At 34.2% G+C, this 23,257-nt stretch overlaps 2 protein-coding genes across 3 annotated transcripts in view; one reads left to right on the top strand and one right to left on the bottom strand.

The window, feature by feature from the left end:
* Window positions 1-23,257, bottom strand: part of Nf1 (neurofibromin 1) — a 248,842-nt gene that overhangs the window by 29,749 nt on the left and 195,836 nt on the right. For both annotated transcript variants that reach the window (XM_076871835.1, XM_076871834.1), the window contains 11 exons: window positions 15,509-15,941; window positions 14,554-14,894; window positions 11,541-11,743; window positions 7,434-7,627; window positions 6,331-6,471; window positions 5,901-6,180; window positions 5,043-5,257; window positions 4,548-4,609; window positions 4,292-4,406; window positions 3,493-3,594; window positions 1,451-1,591 (listed from right to left, as the gene is read on the bottom strand). In XM_076871835.1, coding sequence (XP_076727950.1) covers window positions 1,451-1,591; window positions 3,493-3,594; window positions 4,292-4,406; window positions 4,548-4,609; window positions 5,043-5,257; window positions 5,901-6,180; window positions 6,331-6,471; window positions 7,434-7,627; window positions 11,541-11,743; window positions 14,554-14,894; window positions 15,509-15,941 — 2,227 coding nt within the window. The remainder of the gene's footprint in view (window positions 1-1,450; window positions 1,592-3,492; window positions 3,595-4,291; window positions 4,407-4,547; window positions 4,610-5,042; window positions 5,258-5,900; window positions 6,181-6,330; window positions 6,472-7,433; window positions 7,628-11,540; window positions 11,744-14,553; window positions 14,895-15,508; window positions 15,942-23,257) is intronic.
* Evi2a (ecotropic viral integration site 2A) lies at window positions 17,941-21,879 on the top strand. The gene is made up of 2 exons (XM_076870761.1): window positions 17,941-18,192; window positions 21,090-21,879. The coding sequence occupies exon 2, from the start codon at window positions 21,105-21,107 to the stop codon at window positions 21,801-21,803; it is 699 nt and encodes a 232-aa protein (XP_076726876.1). The 5' UTR covers window positions 17,941-18,192; window positions 21,090-21,104; the 3' UTR covers window positions 21,804-21,879.

Here is a 23,257-nt window from a genome sequence, read left to right on the forward strand (position 1 = left end):
TGCCAGATACTTCCTTTTTTGGGGAGTTCTGGATATTTAACCCAGAGGTGCTTCACCAATGACCTACATTTCCAGCCACTCACCCCATTTTTAAAAATTTTGAGCAGGGTCTCACTAAGTTGCTGAGGCTGGCTTTTAACTCGTGATCCCCCTGTCTTAGCCCTCCAAAACACTGGGATTACCAAGGCAGACATTTCTAAGATACAAACACTTCATTTGCAAATGTTCTTTCTTTTTTTTTTTTTTTCCTGTGGTGGTGTAGGGAGTGAACCCAAGGACCCTTAATTACTGAGCTATACATCCAGCCCTTTTTACTTTTTATTTTGAGATAGGGTCTCACTAAGTTTATAAGCCTGGCCTCAAACTTGTGATCTTCCTGCTTAAGTTTTCTGAGTAGTTGGGATTATAGTCATGTGCCACTATGCCTGACTACAAATATTCCTAACATACAAATAGCCTATAAGTAGATATCACTTTGACCACTATTTTCCCAAGAAAACTCCAGAAAAGAACAAAAAGTTAAGAAAAAAGGGTTCTCATTCCGAGTTAGATATATGAATCAGGACAAGTTACTTAACCATTGTTCCTTTGTATTGGTAAAATACTTTCAAACTCTAAAATTAATTTCATTTCCAGTTGGGTGTGGTGGCATATGCCTATAATCTTAGCTATTTGGAAGGCTGAGACAGGAGGCTTTCAAGTTTGAGGCCCTGTCTCAAAAAAATAAAAAGGGGTAAGGATGTAGCTAAGTGGTAGATCACCCCTGTGTTGACTCCCTATAACTGGGGGGAAAATTATTTCCACAATTCCTAGCTATTCTGGGTCTGTACAAAATTAGGCAGACTGAACAAATATTGGTTTTATACCACATTAGGAAGACTGAACAAATACTGTTTTTTTTTTTTTTTTTTTGGTGGGGTGTTCCTTTAGATTTTCCAACTTCCTCATTAGGTATTAATAATACTGATCTTCCGGCTTAAGTTTTCTGAATAGTTGGGATTACCGCCAACTTCTATTATACTTTTCATTAAGTAGCATTAGTCAATAAAAACAAGCACTTTTTTAGATTATTTCTTTATTTGTGAAATGGGAATGGAGGATGCTAACCTCTACCTTGGAGTTATCAAAATGAAAAATAATGAATGTGCAGTGCTTAGCATAAGGCCTGGCACAGTTGCTATTATTACCACTCAGTATTATTTATCTTAAGTCTATTTGTTAGCATCAGCAAGCACCATTTTTTGCTATCTGTATACAGAAAATATGTACTAAAGTTTAAATAGGTTTTTTTATGAGCTGGTAAGAAACTATACTCACACTAAACTAAATTAAAAATATCCATATTTAAATTATAGACTTCTTTTGACTTTAAAAGAATCACACAGTAATAAAAAGAAAAAGAAATATTAAATGCATGTAATCTAGGAATTCCAAAGGAAAGTTTGCTTACCTTGTCATTGAATATCCGGAGACTATCTAAGGTATGTAGATTTTGTTCAAGAAGTGCAGTGCCTGCTGAATATAAGTTGACCTCATCCAGCTGGAGCACTGCCACAGCTACCCAAAAGAGGGCTTTGTGCAAAGGGGAGTCCTGGCAAAGGAAGACAAATTTCCAGGTTAGTAAGCTGAACATAAAATTCATGCCTCCTCAGCATAAAACAAAGTATGCTATCTTGCAAAACTACCCATGCTTTCTTTTGGGGGAGGAGATAAACATAGATAAGTTCTTTGTCTTTTTCATGCGTATAACTAAAGACATGGTTATCTGGGCTGAGATCATAGCATCTTCTTTGATTTTTCTCTGTTCTGGATTCCCAAATCCAGTTTTCTAGTGCAGTCTCTCAAATTTGTCATTTTTTTGTATTGCTGATGATGATGCAATCCTCAGGCCACCCTTTATTCAACATGTGGATTCTTTCTGCCTTCAGTTTTTCCCTATTCCAACCTACTGGGTACTGTATATTCAGAATGATCTAAGTCCTGCTCTTGTCATATTTTTTTGTCTGCTAAAAAATGGTATATATTAAAACTCCTTTCTGAAGAATGTTGAATGTTGTATTAATTTTATCCAATCTTCACAATTTTCTTGCAAAATTTCTCCATAACAACTTGAACGGTCTATCCACCATCTCACCATGTCCTAACATTCTTGTACAGTCCCTACTGCTATATTTTGCTGCTCAAGGCTTGCTTCTTTTTCTCTCTACCTATACTAAATCCTATCTATTTCTAATTTTGAACTCTTGTCACTCTTACTAGAATATTAATCTCTTGCTGCTCTGAGTTAAAAATACATATTATTGGTAATTCTTATTTAGCACTGTGTTTTATGGGGAACTACATGGACTTAAAATTAGACAGCTTTGGATTAGAATCATGGTTCCAGTCTTAGGCCTTCTGAGTCTCATTTTTACTTACATGAATGAGGATAAGAAAATCATTTTGTATCATTTAAGATTAAGATATCTGTAGGAGTTGGGGTTGTGGCTCAATGTTAGAGTGCTTGCCTAGCATGTGTGAAGCCCTGGGTTCGATCCTTAGCATCACATATAAATAAATAAATAATGAAGGCCCATCAACAACTTAAACAAACAAACAAACAAAAAAAGACATCTGTAAAACATCTAGCTCTACCAGGGATACAACAGGTATTTATTTTTCTGTAATCACTTCCTAGACTGGCATGCCTTGAAATTCAATTCAAAGAATTGACTGTAGAGTTGGAAGGTAATAACATGCCATTATCTAGTTTAGTTTACTCATTTTATCTATATGGAAACAAAATGCCCAGATATGTAAATCACCTGCAAGAGGTCACAAAGTTGAGATGAGCTCAGACAATCCTAAATTAGTAACTGTATCATTTTATTCCTTTTAAATTTTACCTTCATAAAACACCCAAACTCTCTTTTTTAAATCACAGTGGTGAGGATTGAACCCAGGACCTTATAAATACTAGGTAAGTGCTCAGTCATTGAGCTCTACTCCCAGTCTAGTACCAAACTCTTTTGACGAAAAGATATACTTCTCTTGGCTTTATATTTTATACTTACTAACACTAAGTATTTTACTTACTTTGTTTATTATCTATCCACTCCATGACCCTCTAAACTCACCCCAGAATACAAGCTCAATAAGGGCAGGCATTTTTTTATTGGCTTGATTGGCACTACGTTTATCTCTAGCATCTATGACAGAACCTGGCACACAGAAGATACGCAATAATTATTAGATGAAAGAATTAAGAATAGGTCCTTTAGGATTGATGAGATATAAAATTACAAGTACTTGAGAATGCATTTTCCATACTTATTTTTCCTTTAATGTAACAACTTCAAACAACTAAACTTTGTGACAAGATGTTCCACCTTAACTATGACCTTCTTTATGACCTTCCCTTAATCCATCTTAATTTCTGAACTCCTTACAAGTAAAGAACATGTAATACTGACACCCAAAATGAAGAAACTTAATGTGCTATACAATAATTACCTTATTAAGAAGTGGCTGTAATTTGGTTAGTGCTATTACTGTAGCTTCTATCAGAACTTGACTGTTGTAAGTATCAGGTCCTTTTAAGCAACTCTCAAGTGCCTTTTAGGAAAACAGAATTCTTTATTTTATTTTGATTGAAATAAAACAAACTCCTAAACTGAATCTCAGAAATCAGTTCAGAAATATTTACTTATTCAACAAGTACGAGAATTTTCTCTAATACAATGGTGATCTTAGCAGCTAGTTTGATATACTTTATTTCTTGTTTTTTTAAAGCATTTCTATAACATATTCTAATAAGACAGGCAATATTATAGTAATTACAAGTTATACAATTTTTTTTTTTTTAGAGTGAGAGAGAGTGAGAAAGAGAGGGAGAGAGAGAGAGAATTTTAATATTTTATTTTTCAGTTTTTGGTGGACACAACATCTTTGTCTGTATGTGGTGCTGAGGATCGAACCCGGGCCGCACGCATGCCAGGCGAGCGCGCTACCGCTTGAGCCACATGCCCAGCCCCAAGTTATACAATTTTTGTAAGTCTTACCAAATAGTAAACTTCATAAATCTGATAAAATATTAAGGATTCATGCTTAAAAAAAGAGGCAAGTTACTTATTGTCTCCTGAAGATACAGCTTCTTTAAAAGAGAAGATTTCTTCACTTCCAAGAATTACAATAAAGAAGATAAAAATTCATCTTTTAAATGTTTTAAGCAACATAATTAAGTTTTTATTAAATTTAAAAATAATGGAAGATATGCTTTACAATTTGGGAACCACAAGAAGGGAAGAAGTACCTTGCTAAGAATACGGATAATCTGCTTTATCTGCCCATGAGAGACTCGTTTGCTAATACAGCCAAAGACTACAAGAGCTCTCGGTTGCAAGGATGGATTATACTGGAATGCAAATCTGCAATTAAAAGATCAAAAGAGTTTATAAAAACCTTTGTGTTCAACCCAAACACACTAAATAAGATATTGACTATGCAGTAATAGCCATCTTTTCAACAACTCATATACTTTTACAATTTATATTTAATTTGGGACCCACCTTTGAGCTAGTTCTGTCCACTGATCAAGCCACTTGCATGCTGGGATATCTCTCATACATGCCTAAAAAAGAAAAATATACGCTTATATGTATATGCAAATATTTTTAGAAACATTTCAATAATGCCCATCATGTCATTAAATAAATGACCTTTATGTTACCAATAAATAACAAATTCCATGGAGGTGTTTTTATTCAAGTATTAAGTGCAAAACAGCAGAATATATCAGTGTTTCTTCTGTACAATGTTAGATTTTTTTTTTTTTAAAAGAGAGAGTGTGAGAGAGAGAAGGAGAGAGAGAGACAGAATTTTAATATTTATTTTTTAGTTTTTGGCGGACACAACATCTTTGTTTGTATGTGGTGCTGAGGATCCAACCCGGGGCGCACGCATGCCAGGCGAGCGCGCTACCGCTTGAGCCACATCCCCAGCCCACAATGTTAGATTTTTAAAAATGATTTTAACTTAGTGTCTTATCATTTTGCCTTAAATACCTCCATGATCTCCAATAAAGCTTCTGTGACTGTTTCCAAGGATGTCAAAGCAAAAGTCTCCCTCTCATAGGAGCCCGGAGAGAACGACCTGTCTCGGTAACTGGAACGGAAGGCAATGACAGCAGCTGACTTAACTTTACTAATGCCAAACAGCAAGTAAAATTTGGGTAATGAGAACTCTGTTAGACTGAGTCTCAAAACTTGCTTGGTCTCTTCTGTAAAAGAAAAAAGGAACAAGTAAAAACTTTGAAGATATTATATATATATATTTTTTGTATAGGTATATATATTATATAGATATATTTATATAAAATATCTATCTATCTATTTATCTATTTATATATTTGTATTGGGTGGGGGACTGAACCCAGAGGTACTTTTCCACTGAGCAACATCCCCAGTCTTTTAATTTTTTATTTTGAGACAGGTTGTTGTTAAGTTGCTTAGGGCCTTGCTAAGTTGCTGAGGCTGGCCTTGAACTTGGAATCTTCCTGCCTCAATTTCCCAAGTTGCTAGGATTACAGGCATTTATCAATGTGCCTAGCTGAATTGAAGATCTCCATTTAATCACTAATTAGTACTAGTAATGTAACACAATCAACTTAACATTGAGTATTTAGCTTATGTGATAATTATAAGAGTCTACATGACAAATTTGCACAGAAAATCCTTATTATAACTTGATATAGAATGGAAGTAAATTATTTTTCTTTTTGATAAAATTTCAAGTCATTACTGCAGGCTTAAATTAGCACCTTGGTGTTAAGACACTGTCATAAATAAGAACTCTGTACCAACTAGGTGAAGTAAAGTGGAGAAAGGAATAGGATGAACACAAATTACCTTCCTAGAACTTACCACTAAAATGAAGCTGTGAACAAGTACACAGAGAGTGAATGATATTAATAACCAATCCATGTGTGGAGGCTCTAAGGGACAATGGACCTGTGGCTACTAAGAAAGTAACAACATGGAAGAGGTAAGGGAGATGAGCTGCCACATCAAGGGAATTGTTGAAGGACAGCATCAGCATGTAGCGGGCTAAAATAGCAATATCATCCCACATAAGATGTTGTTCTAAAGTAGGAGTTGGAGATAAGCATGTCTTGTCAATTATTTTGCACATCCTTCCAATGACCTGTAAAAAAGCAGAATTTTAAGAAACATGGGACTAAAAGTTCTATTAAAAATTTTAGTTTAACTTTAATATAACAAAACAAAAGCCCTCCAGATAGTAAAAAACAGATATATAATGCCACGGTCCAGAGGGCAAAGGAAAAGTGATTACCTTGCTTGAAACCAATTTCACATTTCCAGAAGCTAAAGCTACAGCAGTATCTGCCATCACTTCAGCTTTTATTGATCCCAAGCCACCTGTTGCACTGGTTTTGATGAAACTGTCTAGTACAACATCGAGCAGATCTGTAATCTAATGGAAGAGGGAAAATAAACTTGTTTTCAACCACACTGTGAACTTTTAATTTAAAAATATTCAAAGAACAGGCCAATCAACATAAAAACTATTTTATCCAAGGCCTCCAAAATACTAAAAATTTATTAGAGTCCTGTCAGAAAAGGATGAGGATATTCACTTGATTCCTTCAGAGAGTAAAAGATTAATATTCAAAAATTAATAATGTATACATTACTAGTTTCATTCACTTGTAAAGTATCTCTGCTCTTCCTTGACAATATGTGTAACCATCATCATCATCATCATCGTTGTCGTCATCATCATCATTATTATTGGTACTGGGGATTGAACCCAGGACCTTGAATATGTTAGACAAGCAATCAACCACTGAGCTACATCCCCAGCCAACTTAATTACTTTAAAATACAGGAAATGATGTCAAGTACTGATAAATTTTCTAGTGCTATAAAATTACTTAAAGAATTCACAGCAATGTTCAAACAAGTGTACTGCTTCTTTAAGTGATTACTTTGAAGAAATAAGATACATAATTCTTGTCAGATTAAAAAAGTTACATTAGATCCTTTATTTTAATAGAATTATCATGCTAAAACTATAAATGAAAGCTGATGTCCCTAATGACATCAATAAGAAATACTGACATTGATGGTATGCAAGAATGAGAATACATTTTAAAGCATATGATGTCATATTTCTATAGTTAAACTCTATATAGTTATGTCCTGGAGAAGAGTGCTAAAGTAACTAGTGTTTTTCTGGTTCTGAAATATTCATTAGACATTTATAATTTCAAACTAGATTAAGAATTGGGTAGGCATCTGCATGCTTTTGAAGGAGGCAATTATGTTTTCTACAGCTATACCCTAGTGTCCAGCATACAGCTTTGTACAAAGTAGGCACCAAAAACATAGGTGCACATAGGAGATACTAGATAAATATTTGAGTAAATTCAATACCTGTCCAAGGCTCCCCCATATTTTTGCTTGAATAGATGGATACATCTGTTTCTCATTTATGGTCATAGTTATTAGTTTATCAAGAATAGCAGTAACTCTTTGTCGTTTGGCATCATCGTTATGCTTGCAGAAACGGACTAGATTTGATAGCCATGGGGTCATATATTCCAAACAAAGGTGTTTCAATTCAATACCTAGAAAAACATATACTATTATCATAGATGGTCAATGAAAATTACAATTATTTTATTTATTTATTTATTTATTTTTATTAAAAGGTGTGGTGGTACATGCCTTTATTTTTTATTTTTTAAGATAGAGGAGAGAGAGAGAGAGAGAGAATGAGAGAGAATTTTTTAATATTTATTTTTTAGTTTTCGGCGGACACAACATCTTTGTTTGTATGTGGTGCTGAGGATCGAACCCGGGCCACACGCATGCCAGGCAAGTGCGCTACCGCTTGAGCCACATCCCCAGCCCCATACAATTATTTTAATATGAAGGAATGAGAGGGGAGGTAAGAATTAAAGATCATTACCTAGAATCAGAGAAAAGAGATTTGGCAAATCATTATCTATCTATAGATTCTATCTGGGAATTGAACCCAGGGGCTCTTTATTACTGAGCTACATCCCTAGTCCCTTTTATTATTATTATTTTTTTAATTTTGAGACCAGGTCTCACTTGACACTTGAGATTATAGGCATGTGCGCTACTGCACCTGGTGGAAAATATATTTTTGAGGATAAGAGATGAAGAAAGAGAATAAACCTTTAAGAATTTAATCTTAAAAGCCGGTAAGCCAAGTTTTAAAAAATTATCTTATTTTTTCCATTTTAATAATTTCTCATCTAGCTTAATATATTAACATATTACCTCATCTTTCCACATGGTTTCAAATATTTGTAGAAATAATATATGCTTATGACAGTGTACACATATATAACCCTCCCCAAAAGTTAGGATCATGCTCTATATACAGTATACCCTAAATACTTTCTCATTATACATTTTACTGAGATTTACTCATCATTAAAAATTCTCCAAAACCATTTTTCAATTTGTTTTTTGGGGAAAAAAAATAGACTAAGATACAAAATCCTCTGTACACTTAAAAGTCTCAAAGACAATTTTATAAATTGTGATAAAATATACACAATATAAAATTTAACACTTTAACCACTTTTAAGTATACTTAAAAATATATTAAGTATATTCTTATGGTTGTGCAATGATTACCACTAGCTATCTCTATAATGTTTTCATCTTTCCAAACTCTGTAACAAAAACTTGTGTGTGTGTGTGTTACTGGATATTATACCCAGGGCGTCATAAATGCTAGGTATTGCTATACCGCTGAGTTATTTTATTTTGAGACAGGATCTTGCTAAATTACCCAGGCTTATTTCAAACTTGTGATTCTTTTACCTCAGCCTCCCAAGAAGCTGGGATTATAGGCATATGTCACCATGTCTGGCCCCTCAAAAAAAAATTCTTTTAATATATTTTTTCAGTTGTTGATGTACACAATACCTTTGTTTTATTTGTTTATCTTTATGTGGTCTGATGATTGAAGCCAGGGCCTCACACATGCTAGGCAACTACTCCACTACTGAGCAAAAATCCCAGCCCCACCTCAAAAATTTTTAATGGCTTCATATTATTCCGTCATAAGATCCAACAAGGTAATCAGTTCCCTGTAGTTTGACTATGCCCCTTTTTCCCTTACTTTAAGGAATGTCATATGAAGTTCAAAAGTAGTCAAAATAAATCTATGACAATAGAAGTTACAACAGTGTTTACTTTTGGTAAAGGGGCAATATTAAGTGAGAAAGGATCCTCTGGATGTTGGAAATGTTCTGGATCTAGAAGCTACTTTTGTGACGTACTATGATGCAAAAATTCATCAAATTCTCCACTTAAGATCTGGGCACTTTACTCATGACAAGATATATTTTAGTTGAAAAATCTAAATAAATTAAAAAATAATCTATGACAAACAACATTAATTCCTTAGGACAAATTACAAAAAGTGGAATTATGAGACCAAAAGGATTGAATACTCTTAAGGGTCTTGATAATCACTTCCAAACTTTCTAGAAAAGCTGCCCCTGTTCAATAATCTACAGAGCATCAGTACTGAATTTAAAAATATGTTCTAATCAGATAGCTAAATATGTTATCTCACTATTCTTTCAATTGACATTTTTTTGCTTTTATTAATAAACTCAACATAAACATTCTTCTTTAGCATGATTTGTAAGTTACCGTGGATTCATTTTTCTTATTTACATAATCTCTTCATGATTAATGTTAATCTTTTCTAGCATTTACCCTTCTAGGTTTAGATTTATCATCACTTAAAAAAATGTTCTGAAGCTTCATGAAGTTGAATTTGTTCATTATTTGTTTCCATCATCTTGTTTCCTATGTTCTTTACTCATCTAAAAAGTAATTCATTATTAACTTCTTCCTCTTCATTTGTTAATGTTCTAGTTTTCATATTCAACCCTTAAATACAGGTAGAACTTATTTTGACATCCTGTGGTATGGAAGAAGACCCAACTTACCTCATTTCTCAATTTCATTTCTTAAACAATTTAATCTTTCCCCCCTAGTTTATGTTGTTCCTTTATTATCTTTTCTTAAAACTGATCTGAGTGCTGATTCTTGAACACTCATGTTTTAATTACTATACCACTGTAATATGTTCAGATATCTGTAATATCAAGTCTTTCTTCCCAATGTTTTCTTAGGGATTTTTTTAAACTTTTTTTTTTTTTTTAAAAACATACATAGTGATCTAGTCTTTATTAAATTGTTAAAGTTTTCAATTACCTAATAAAGAAAAGTCAAGAAATGTGTTTAAACATAGAAAAAAGAAAAGTTGTATGTATCATGAGGAAAAGAGAAAGGAAAGAAGTTCGGCATGGTCATATATGCTTGTAATTCCATCGGAAGGAGGACCACAAGTTCAAAGCTGGCCTTAGCAATTTAGTAAGTCTTAAGCAACTCAGCGAGACCTCATTTCAAAATAAAAAAAGGGGTGAGGATGTGTCTTCGCGGTAAATTTCCCAGGCTAAATAAATAAATAAATGGGAAGAAAATGTCAGGAACTAAGCTGGGAAAGGTCAACATTTACGGGTTATAAAGATGGACAGACAAAAGAAATGGATGTTAAAATTCATGACACTTATTAAAGCAACACCAGGACTGACTCTGGCCCCGTGTCCTGTGTCACTGCATTCTCCATGAACCATACATGTCCATAAAATCACAATTTTTTTTTCTAAAAAAGGAGACACATGGATACTTTACTCATGTGGAATTATCTGCTAAGAAGAAAAATGCCAAAGCTCATCAAATTAAAACAATGAAGAAAATACTTTTAAGAGGCCCAGAGACATGTAAGATACCAAAAATCTCACCAACTCATTTATACTGTCAGAATTTTGATGGATTTCTTTTTTTCTTCTTTTTTTTCTTTTGTGGTACTAGGGATTTAACCCAGGGGTGCTTCACCACTGAGCCATATCCTCAGACCTTTTTATTTTTTAAATTTTGAGACAGGGTCTCACTAAATTGCCCACACTTGCCTTGAACTTTGATCCTTCTGTTTTAGCTTCCCAAATCTCTGGGATTACCAGCTAGAGCCACTATACCAGGCTTGGTGGATTTCTTTTCTTTCTTTTTTTTTTTTTTTTTTTGGTGTGTGTTGGGGGGATCCCAGAGATTGAACTCCGGGACACTCAACCACTAAGCCACATCCCTAGATCTATTTTGTGTTTTATTTAGGGTCTCAATGAGTTGTTTAGTGCCTTGCTTTTGCTGAGGCTGGCTTTGAACTTGCATCCTCTGCCTCAGCTGCTGGGATTACAGGCATGTGCCATCATGCCTAGTGGCTTGGTGGATTTCTTAATGTGTCCTATCAGGAATTTTCTTCAAAGTTCTTTCAGTTACAGAGTACCATAGATAAAAATTTAGAAAAGGTTAAAAGAGTAAAATATAATAAGTGAAAGAATTCACTGGTAAATTCTGAAACAAAAGGGGATTCTCTGAATTTTAAAATAATTATTGTTAGTATTAAAGAAAATTATAATTACTTACTAGATTTGCTAAATCCAGAAATACACTCTTCCAAAAATTCTAACGTGAGGTGTGGCTCATTGGCTGCCAGTGTCTTACTAATAGAGACAATAAAGAGGGTGTTGTTGGCAGGGATACATAAACCTGATGTCTCTAGTAACTGTCCCTCGATTTTTAAATTAAAGGTACAAGTTAAGGCACACAGAAGATTATAGGCAGCTGACCTAGGAGAAAACACAAATGAAGTTGTTTTAAAACTTATTTTTCCTTATAGTTCCACAAATTTTTCGAATATACAACTTCTGATTCTATTACAAAGCATGATCAATTATTTTTAAAATTTTATGATCAATTAGAGATAAGACATTATGATGAACCCAAATATCCCTTGATCATTTAGGGATTTTTTTTTTTAAAGAGATTTATGACATAACCAGAAGAGCACTGTGAGGTTTCTAAGACAGCGGGTTTTTGCCTTCTTAGAAGACATTTTACTGGGACATAAAACATTACAGGTTTATGGTCCTAAAAAGGATCAATAAGAAAAAAGTCAGAAGATACATTATGTTTTCAGGGAAGTCAAAACACAATTTGTGGTTTTCTCTCTTCTGCTAGATCCGGTAAAAACAGGGATCGTAAGAAGAGAAATGAGGTGAACCTCATCAAATGAGAATGTCAGAAATTTTAAATTCAGTATCTGCTGGATTTCTTTATGGGCTTCACACAAGTGACACCACAACTGGAGGTCAAAACCAAAATTAACTATAAATCCCCCCATTTGCATTTCTATGACCTCTTCCATCATACACAGCCACTGCACCTGAAAAACTATAATATTCATGCTCTATTAGAACAAAAAATACACTTAAAAATGTCTGAAAATAAATTTGAGCAATTTAGGAGACAGCTTACAACACTCATTCAATTTTAAAATTCGAATTTTTCTCCTTCATTCAGCAAAGGAAATTTTAGGTTTTCCTTACCTCTGAATTTTTATCATGCTGATATATTTATGCAACAACCATACAGAGGAAAAAAGTCATGGAAATTTAAGTTTGCCTAAACAGCTTGTTTTCTGGGATGACAGTCTTCAGCAAAAAGCAAAAGCTGTCAGCTTGCTCTATTTCACTAGAAAAGAGTACATGTTCATGCAAGCTAGTAATTGTTAGAAGATTGTCAGTATTCTTCAATAAATAATTTTGAATTAGAAATTAATAACAGATTTATAGTTTCATTTTCCTAAAATAACAGATTTATAGTTTCATTTTCCTAAAATTGAAAACATTAATGTTATTATTTCTAAGTTTATGTATCTTTTACTAACTTCAAGGGTTTCTAAGTTATACTATTTTGATACTAGTTTTTACTGTTTAATAGCTATAAAAAATTGGGCTTCCTCAATCTGGAGGTAGGTGACAGAGACCCCTCGGAGATAATGAAGTTAGACATACATAAAATTTTGTGTGATTTCTGGGAGTTCACGGACCCTATGAGGCCATCTAGTCAAAGAAATTATATACAAGGTTTTTTCCTCCCCTTTTAAATAAAGGAGAATCTGGAATCCCAAACGGCTATTATAAAACGTGGGTTGTGCTATAACTTGGGGGAAGAGTTTCTGGGAGCTAAGGATTTATAGTTTTAGTATCCCTATTCAAATTGCTTAGGAAGGGGGGCACAGGTAGGGAAGAATAGAGGTACTTGGAATTAGACAAAGGGGAGTGAAGGGAGGGAAGCGAGTATGGGGGTAAGAAGGATAGTAGAATGAACGGGACATTATTACCCTATATGCATATATGATTACACAATTGGCATAACTCTACATCATGTACAACCAGAAGAATGAGAAGTTATACTCCATTTATGTATGATGTGTCAAAACACATTCTACTGTCATGTATAACTAATCTGAACAAACAAAACAAAAACAAGATGCTTAGGACCAGAGTGTTTTCAGATTTCAATTTTCTGGATTTTGGAATATTTGCACGGACTTTACCAGGTGAACATCTCAAATTAGAAAAGTTGAAATCCAAAATGCTCTGAAATATGAAATGTTATGAGTGAGGGAAATGGCATTAAAAAAAAGATTCAAGATTTCGGAGCATTTTGGATTTCATATTTTCAGGATTTTTTTCAACTTCCATCTGTAAAAATCCTGACAGTGCCGTGGTACTTGAGACAATAAATTATGCTAAGAAAGGAAAGGGAAGATAAAAAAAGAAGCGGTACACAGAAACCTTGGCAGGGAGGGAAAAGACAGGGAGGAGAAAAATACTATTTTCTAAGGATAAACTATTTGCTAGGTGTCATACTATATTACTACACAACTAGTTATTCAACTTCTGTGGATACATAAGAAAGGCACTGCTACCTCTATTTTACAGGTGAGGAAAATTAGAGCTCAGAGAACCTTAATACCTTGCCTCAAATCATACACAGCTAGAAAGTAGCAGATCAACATTCAAACCAAAATCTACTGACTACACAGGCCATACTTTTTCCACATTCAAATTAACAAGCCTGAACAGAATCCATCATACTGTGCTTAGATGCCATGTAAGAATCCTACTAAAATGATATAGGCAGAAAGTATGCAATAATGTTTTTCTTTGAGTTACTGAACATTGGGACTTCCTTTGTCAAACAATGATAATATGAGTTGACAATTAAGAAACTTAATAGTGATATGCTTTTAAATATAGGAAAAACTTAGAAGAAGACACTTAATTGAGGAGTTAACTTTTTAAAAAAGGGACAATTTCTTTAAAAAAAAAAATCTGCTATGTTCTCTGTTTTAGAGGAAAGTTTCCTGGAGAAAGAGAATAAACTGGTTTAGAATGAATCACCCTATTCAGAATTCCGCATTTCATGTGAATACCCCAGAGCTTGATGAGGTCACACTGGTTAACCAACACAGCATACCTTCCAATTTACAGCATTAAGAAAGAAGATATCTTAAAGGCTTATTAAGTGGTCTCATTTTAAAAGCAATAAACCCTGAATAAAGCTGAAGTGAATATTTAAACAAACTTACCGTAAACTTGGGTCTGAACTGCCTAAATTAAGTAATGCGATATTGAGTAGTGTTCCAGGGACATCTTTTGGTCGAATCTTGGTGTGCTGGGGGATGGAGTCAGGCTGTGACAGCTCCCAGCGGGTCCGGATATGAATGATAGATTGAACAATGGCTTCGCACTCCTGGTGCATGAAGGTGAGAGGTGTGCCCTGGTTTGCAATGGTTAAGGTGAACTGGTTCTCATCCACTAGGCAGATTTCTTCAATTTCCGAGGCATAATAGATATCATTTAGAAAGACTGATTGCCCTAGGACTTTTGTTCTCTCTGCTGAGGTTACTTGAACAGCAGTAGAACCAACCTGGAAAGTGGTGGGAAGGCAATAAAGTGGAAAAGAATTAAATTCCATTATAAAGGATTCCAAGAGGCTCCAAAAACCAACCACTACCTACTCACCATATTTTTCATTTACGGAGGAATTACTACAGTATATATTCAAATACATTAATTATTGCGATAAATACTCTCAAAAGAAAATGAAAACATTAGAAAAAAATTAATTTGGCTTAAAAAAATAGAAGTTGAGAACCCTATACACATGTGCTGATTTAAACCTGAAGGTTCATGCTCTTAGCTCTGCAAAAATTATGTACTAATCAGAAGAAATCTCACTAGGTGATTTCCATTCTCTATACATTCCTACCATCTGAGGCAAGGTATTAAGGTTCTCTGAGCTCTAATTTTCCTCACCAGATAGCAAACTACTCATCCTACAGCACTCTTCTGCCTCCAACCAAATCTAGACTTACACCTCTCTTGTCTTCTGCAGAACCTCTAGAGAGAGAGAAATCTTGGTCTTCCTACATCTGGATTTATTTGACATCTGATGTACAACTATGAGGAAATTTGGCCAGGATATAGTCTGATTAGGCAAGAAAGGCAATGAATCAATCACAATCACAGAATTAAACTTACCTTAATAGAAACTTTGGTATCTTTGTGAGCTAGTTTGAGAGCATTATGGAATACCTTGAGGTCCTCTTCCAAAGCCAATGTGGCAGCAGGTAGTTTTTGTTGTTCATGCTCTATGTGTTCAGCCAGTTTCCCAGGACAGTCTATGAAAATGAGTCTTTTGCTGCCTTTGAGGCCAGTCAGCAGCCGCTCATGATACTTGGTGTATTCTCTGACCCAGGAGTTGCAGTTATAGATATAGACTGCAGAGACGTTATCATAAGCAAAGCCAGGAAAAACAACAAACCACTTCGAGAGAAAGTCTGTTTTAAAGCGATTGCTTGGCCCAGTATGGGTAAGGTCCACTACAATTTCATATGGCTTTGCATAATATGGCTTCAAAGTCAGCAAGACGTGGTATATCAGCAAATCACCATTGATTTGACCAGTTTTGAACCTAAGAAAGATGATAAAAGAAGACAAAGATTATTAAACTTTTGAATAAATATATAAAGACAACTAATCTCTATTCTCTTTATTCTAGATTAGTTTTCTAGAGAGAACAGTAGTAGAAAACCATTATTCAAAGTCTAGACCTATGTTTTAAGTCAGTTGTTCTTCAGACATGGAGAAATAAGGCTAAAGTAAAACAGAAGAGACAAATTTCCAATTCAAATAGTTTGAACAATACGTTTTGCCCATTAGTCAAGAAAGGAGGAAGACAGTAGTCACTGGTTCGTTGCTTCTAAGCCTACCAAATTTCTCAGGTAAACAGTTTGGGTAGGAATCACCCACCTGGAGGTCTGGAATGAAATGTGGTATGCTTTATCCAATCCATTTATCCCATCTCAACCAGACATTGGACAAGCAGTGAACACACGACTCAAAATCAGTTCTATCAGGCCAGGAGCCTAGTTAAGTGAATAGCTTATAATGCTGGGTTTTGAGAATTTTTTCTAAAACATGTACTTCTGGGAGCTGCTAGCTCATGTCAGGATATAAAGGAAAAAGTCTGTCTAAAAACTGAAGAGAATTAGCTGAGAAGTAAGAGAAACTGGAGCCTTGGCCATATCATTAGAGTCCCAGATAAAGTCTCTCCTGAAGTCAAATTTATCCCCGGATTCTTCAGCTGTGTGAACGAATAAATATTAATATTTGATTAAGCCATATATGGTCATATGTTGCTTTAAACCAAAAGAATACTAATTAATATGAGTAGTGTGGAGAGAAAGCCCTGAAGAACATGGTACCGAATTTTCAAATCCTAACAACCTATTTTACCTTAGGGCTAATGGTATTTAGTTAGCTATGTGGACTTCTGCTATCAAAATCAATTGGGATGCTTGATAAAAAAGCCCAGGCCTGCTAAATATTAATATATGGCGGGGGTGGCATTTTTCTTATTTTTAAACAATCCTCTGATCTTTATATGCACAAACATTTCTGAATCACTATTTAAAATTAGGGACTTATTTAATTTTTTTTTAATTAAGAAAGGAATGATATAACCAATAAGACATATGAAGGAGTTGGGGTTAGCAAAAAGGATATTATAATAATGTAGATATGGCTAATAAGGACCTAAAATACTATGGTGACAGTAAAAATAGCAAAGAAGAAATCAAGTTAAGAATATGAAAGGACCAACATGATCCAAAGTCTGATTAGGACTAAAACAAAGAACACGAACTAAAAGTACTTTCTGTTTATCAACCCTCTGAGATTACAAAGAAAGTTACTATCAAGACCAGAAACTAAGAGATCATGAAAGAGGCAGCAACATTTGTAGAAAAAATGAAGTTCATTTTAGACTTATTAAATTTGAGGTGGTGACAGGACATGTGAGAAGAATATATGTATATACATACATACTATATCACACAAAGGCATCTTCAGTCCCACATAATCTAGGTTTACTAGATATTTTCTCAAATCATTGTTATAGTTCCAAATTTGAAATGTTGTATATGGGTATCAATGTTTTTATAATCTGACAAATACCAAAGATTCCAAACTCATGTTTTAAAATCCTTCTGTGGTATATAAATAAAATATCTAGAGAAACTAGGTATGGTAGCACACACCTATAATCCCAGTGACTAGGGAGGCTGAGGCAGAAGGATCACAAGTTTGAGGCCAACCTCAGCAACTCAGTGAGACTCAAAATAAAAGTAAAAAAAAAAAAAAAGGGGGGGTGGGGGCTGGGGATGTGGCTCAGTGGTTAAGTGCCCCTGAGTTCAATCCCTAGACCCCATACTCCCTGCAAAAAAAAAAAAAAAGGTGTCATCTTATAACTTCTATTGAATGATACAAACATCACTGAGAAGCATATAGCAGGCATATTAAATGAGCAAAAGAGCCAAAGACATTAAATGGAAAACCCTCCCTGTACTGGGGGCGGGATTTGTTCCACAAAGCTTCCTGTTATAAGACTGGCCAGCTAGACAAGTTGAAGGTTTTTTTTCTTTTTTCTTTTTTCCTCTGTGACTTGTTGCTTGAGTTGCAGCAGAAAGGAAATGTGTCATCTGTGGTTTGGTTTTAGAAGTGGAAAGCTAGCTGTACATATCCTTTTTTTTTTTTTTCTTAAATGCAGATTTACTTAAGTTTTGTATTCTCCAAGTCTTATTCTACTTTAAATAAGAGGACAAGAAAAGAAGTGACTTATTAAAATCACATTATAATCAGATTTTGACCAAGAATTTTGTAAGGTAGGTCATATGTATGGTTTTTCTTATGACTTTTCACTTACAACTTTGTTCGGATTAGTATTTGAGGAAGTGCTTTCAAAGAGTAAGAATCTCACTAACAAAGTAGAATCATAAGTAACTGAAAATATTTGCTGTTTTTTTCCTGTTATGTAAAATTATTTAAATATTATAAAATGAAATGGGAAGATGATTGCTAACATGAAGTTTTAAATTAATATTAGGATCTGATTCTAGACCCTACAAGTAAACTGAAATAACTTGTTATTTAAAAAAAAAAAAATTTAAAGTAATTCTCATTATTGCTATGCTTAGGCATTATAAAGTTTATTGAAAATAACCAGAGATTTAAAAAAAAATGGTAAGACAACCTTGATTTTATGGCATAAAATAGAGAGTAGAAACAGTCGACAATTCTCAGGCATTTGTAAGGGTAAAAGAAAGTCACACTTTGTTATCAGTTTGTTTATTTGGGCATGGCAGTACATCTGGCTGGAGACAATCAACAGTGGACCTATTATCTGTCCCGTGGTAAGCACTGCTAAAATGTGTACAAATACTATGATGCATGCTACATTGTTATGGACTAATGTGATGAGAATAATCTACTTTAAATCATTTAACATCTAACGCAGAAGTCCAGTTTAGTATAAAAAGATGAAAATCACTTGCTAACTCAATTTAAAGTATTTCGTTTTGTGAAAGAATCAAAGTATCCAAAGATTTGTATCATTCAACTTAAAAGTTGAGGCGGAACAGTACTAATTAATCAGTGCACTGTATCTTTAACTGTTAATGGTCATGACCCAAAAAGTAATCTTGATCCTAGAACATTTAATAAAGTATTTTTCCTCTCTACTATTAACATGAAATATTTCTTTAGGTTAGTTTCCAAATTAACCTTGCTTATTATATGCTAGTTTTATTTATGTAATTCAACATATCAGATTTGTTATTCTCCATTTCTATATTTTAATACTATTATCTAATGACATATACAGCTATTACTTACAAAACATTAACGTCCAAAAGCATTATTAGCAGAGTAGCATCTGTGTCACTTGGGAGTGGGTCAGAGACATAGTCTCAGGTCCCACCCTAGACCTGCTGAATTAGAAACTGCATTAAGATTTTTTTAAAAAAAGATCATGCACATTCAAGTTTGAAAATAATTTATATATAATATACAGGGTTCTTCCCCTGCAGCCCCCCACCCTGTACCAGGAATCAAACTCAGGACCTTATATGCTAAGACAAGTACTTTACCATTGAACTACATCCCTGGCCTTATACAGGGTTAACTTTTCTTTTTTAGTTATTAATGGGCTTTTATTATTTATTTATTTATATGTGGTTCTAAGAATCAAACCCAGTGCCTCACACATGCTACGCAAGCACTCTACCGGTGACCCACAACCCCATCTCCTTACACAGGTTTCTTAACCAGACAACTGCATTTAGTAAATCTCAGAACAATCCAGTTTTTGCTTTTAGTTTCCTTGAATAAATGCTAATAAAAATACACTTACAAACATAGTTCAGGACAAAGTGACTACTATTACAAAAGAGATACCCCATTAATGGTCAGATTTTCTGCTAGGTCAGTAGTATCTGGACCAGATAAGGCAATTCTACTTAAATCTCTGTAATCATATGGTGGATAATACGAATTAGAAAGAGAACCTGTCCCCTTTTTGTATAGGCTTCTAGGAAGCCCTGAGCCATTGATGCTCATCTTTTATTTTTTATTTTTATTTTTTTTTTAGTGAAGGTAATTAAATTTAAAGCTTTGCCCATTTTAAGCACTATATCACAGAGCTATACCCTAGGCACTGAATCTCAAGTGCTTCAATTGTACACTGGGATGCTTACAATCTGTCACTTCATTCTAAGTCTCTAGGATCCTGATGATATATTTCTTCCCATTTTATGGTACAATTTTGTTTTTAGTAGCCAAAATCAGAAAAGAATGCAAGTTATAAAATAATGAAAAGCAGTCAACTTCTGTTGAACTACTGAGATTATTCAGAAGAATTTTTTTTTTTTTTTTTTAAGAGTTGCAATAAGGAACTGGGGATGTAGCTCAGTGCGGTAGGGCACTTGCCTAGCATGTTTAAGACACTGGGTTCAAACCCTAGTATCAGTAAACAAAGTCACATTAAGTTAGGGGAAATATAGTGGAAAAGAGGACCACCACCATAAATTGCTTTTGTAAATACTAGGAAAATATTTCTAAGTACCTCATTATTCTAATCATCAAGATAAGCACTGAAGAAAAAAAACAAACAAACCCTGAATTCCTATTTGAAGTCCATTTTCTTTTAGTTTCTATCAAATTTTCCCACCTTTCCTTCTAAAACACACATAAAAAAACAAACAAAACAAAACAAAACCTTTCTTTTTCTTTTCAAAAATAAAACAAAATTTTCAAGGCCAAATTCTTCTTTACTACAAAGATTGGTCACATTTTAGTTGGAGGGTGGAGAGTTTCAGCAGAATGATCTTTAAATGGTTTTCTTCTTAAAATGAGGAATCAAAATCGTAAAAGCAGAAGTATCTCACTCAAAGCTGAAGTCTAGCAAGTTTAAAAGGGAAAAAAATATGAAAAGTCACAGTATTTATTTAAAACTGATTAATAAATATTTGCAATGCTAATTTATAGCATCTGAAAGTAGAGTAGACATTAAATGCTTCTTTATATATAATACATAAGAATAATAGAAATCTTCTTTATATATAAGAATAATAGAAAATTCAGTTGAGAAAGAATTCATTAGCAAGTGTTAGGCATAAGTTAGCGGTTTACTTTTAAAAACCGAACTGTTTGCCTTTTAACATCAGTCACCAAAACTAAGGAACCATTATTCACAAATTAACAAATGTTATTGATGTCCCAACAGATCACCAGTATACTCATGGAAATGGATCACACAGGACATTATCTGCATCTTGCCTTTCTGATGATAACAACTTTTTTTTTGTCTCCTGGAACAAAAGCAAACTACACACATCTTTGGGCTAACAGTACTACTGCCTGGGATTCAGTTATTCAAAACATCACAGGCAGATACCCAGATGAAAACACTGCCACAACCCCTGTGACTCCTGAAGTGGATTACAAAGCTAATTCTACAAACATGCCTGAAACAGTAACATCACATCACATCACATCTTTAACTCCTAAATCTGAGCAGGAGCTCTATAAGCCTTCTGTTGCAGGGAACAGTTCTCCAACAGTTGAAAACACAAGCAAAAGTCATGGTGAAATTTTTAAAAAGGATGTCTGTGAGGGAAACAACAACTCAGCAATGCTAATTTGCTTAATTATAATTGCAGTGCTTTTTCTTATCTGTACCCTACTATTTCTATCAACTGTGGTTCTGGCAAACAAAGTTTCATCTCTCAGAAGATCAAAACAAGCAGGCAAGCGGCAGCCTAGAAGCAATGGTGACTTTCTGGCAAGCAGTGGACTATGGCCTGCTGAATCAGACACTTGGAAAAGAGCAAAACAGCTCACAGGGCCCAACCTCGTGTTGCAATCTACCGGAATGCTCACAGCTACAAGGGAAAGAAAAGATGAAGAAGGAACTGAAAAAGTTAAACAGATGCTTTAGGGAAGAAAAAATGAACGCAAAGTAGTGATGAGGGAGGTCATGGATTAAAAAAAAAAAAAAAGGAAGTCAGTTTGGTATTTAATGCCAAAGTGTTGGACAGATGAGCTAAAATAATGACATGCAATTTAGCATAAGACACATAAGAAAGGGAGATTATATGCCTGCTTACTTAATTACTGAAACTGTATGATTCTGTTTGACATCAAATATTTTAAAAAGAAAATAAACCATGAAGCCTTTGGGTAAGGTTTTAAAACTAAGATGGAAAAAAGATCAAGGGATAATTAAATATTCTCTATTCAGCAATAGTTAGAAGATCTTTGTCTGAATGTAACTGAACTCTGAAGTAGTTTTAGTATGTTCTTAGAGTCAAGTATATACTTCAATATTTAACAGAAGTCAAATTCCTAATGTATAGATTTGAACTGTACAACATAATGGTACCTTCTTTGCTGGATGTGACAGAGTCCATATCAGCTCATATGTCAACACAACTAATTTCAGGCTACATGCTTTCATCTTTATGTATGATACACATAAGAAAGTGCTTTTCTACTATAAATATTAAATTAAAACTTAATTTTGTGTAATAAATTAAAACTTATTAGAAGAAAACTGAACATGTATATTTGCATCCACTTGACTTAATACATTGTAAAGCTCAATGAGAAAAACAGCACAACTAAAATAGTTAAGATTTATAGTTACTTTGGAAGGCTAAGATAAAGTATGTTTTTCTGTTTAAGAGTAACATTCATCTTTTTTATAAATACTGCTTGATGGAGTATTAATAATATTAATATTTGGGCTGGACATGATGATGCATGCCTATAATCCTAGCTACTCAAGAGACTAAGGCAGGAGGGGTTGCAAATTCAAGATTGGCCTAGGCAATTTAGCAAGACACAGTCTCAAAACAAATAAAATAGTAGCTTAGTAATAAAGCACTCTTGGGTTTGATGTACAGTAATGCAAAAAACAAATAATATTAATATTTGGACTTCAAGAATGTGAAGTGGCTAATAAATGACCACTTTTATTTTTCACTATACAATGTCTTCAGGTTGGAAAACAGGATACTTCAGGTTAATTGGCTTTGAAGAAACTGGAGGTGGTGCATGCCTGTAATCCCAGCAGCCTGGGAGGCTGAGGCAATAAGCAACTCAGTGAGATCCTGTCTCTCCCTCATACCACACCCCATCCCACCCTGCTGCCCCCCCAAGAAAAAGAAAGAAAGAAAGAAATTGGCTTCAAGTAAAACAATGACTTACATTCAAGTCACAGTGCCCTGCTTTCGGGTTATCTTTTGAATGATAAAATGTCCCAGATTAGAAATGACTCTGGGCAACACTTCCATTCTATGCACATTAAATATCTAAGACTGAGCACCAGAACACAATAGAGACAACACAAAGTCCTCCTTGAATCAAGTGTCTTAAATAAATACCTATCAG

This window comes from Callospermophilus lateralis, chromosome 11 (genome assembly GCF_048772815.1).
Source record: "Callospermophilus lateralis isolate mCalLat2 chromosome 11, mCalLat2.hap1, whole genome shotgun sequence".
Classification (NCBI taxonomy): domain Eukaryota; kingdom Metazoa; phylum Chordata; class Mammalia; order Rodentia; family Sciuridae; genus Callospermophilus; species Callospermophilus lateralis.

What these genes read in the sequence shown, in the direction of transcription:
- Evi2a (XM_076870761.1), top strand. Translation starts at nt 21,105, where the DNA reads ATGGAAATGGATCACACAGGACATTATCTGCATCTTGCCTTTCTGATG.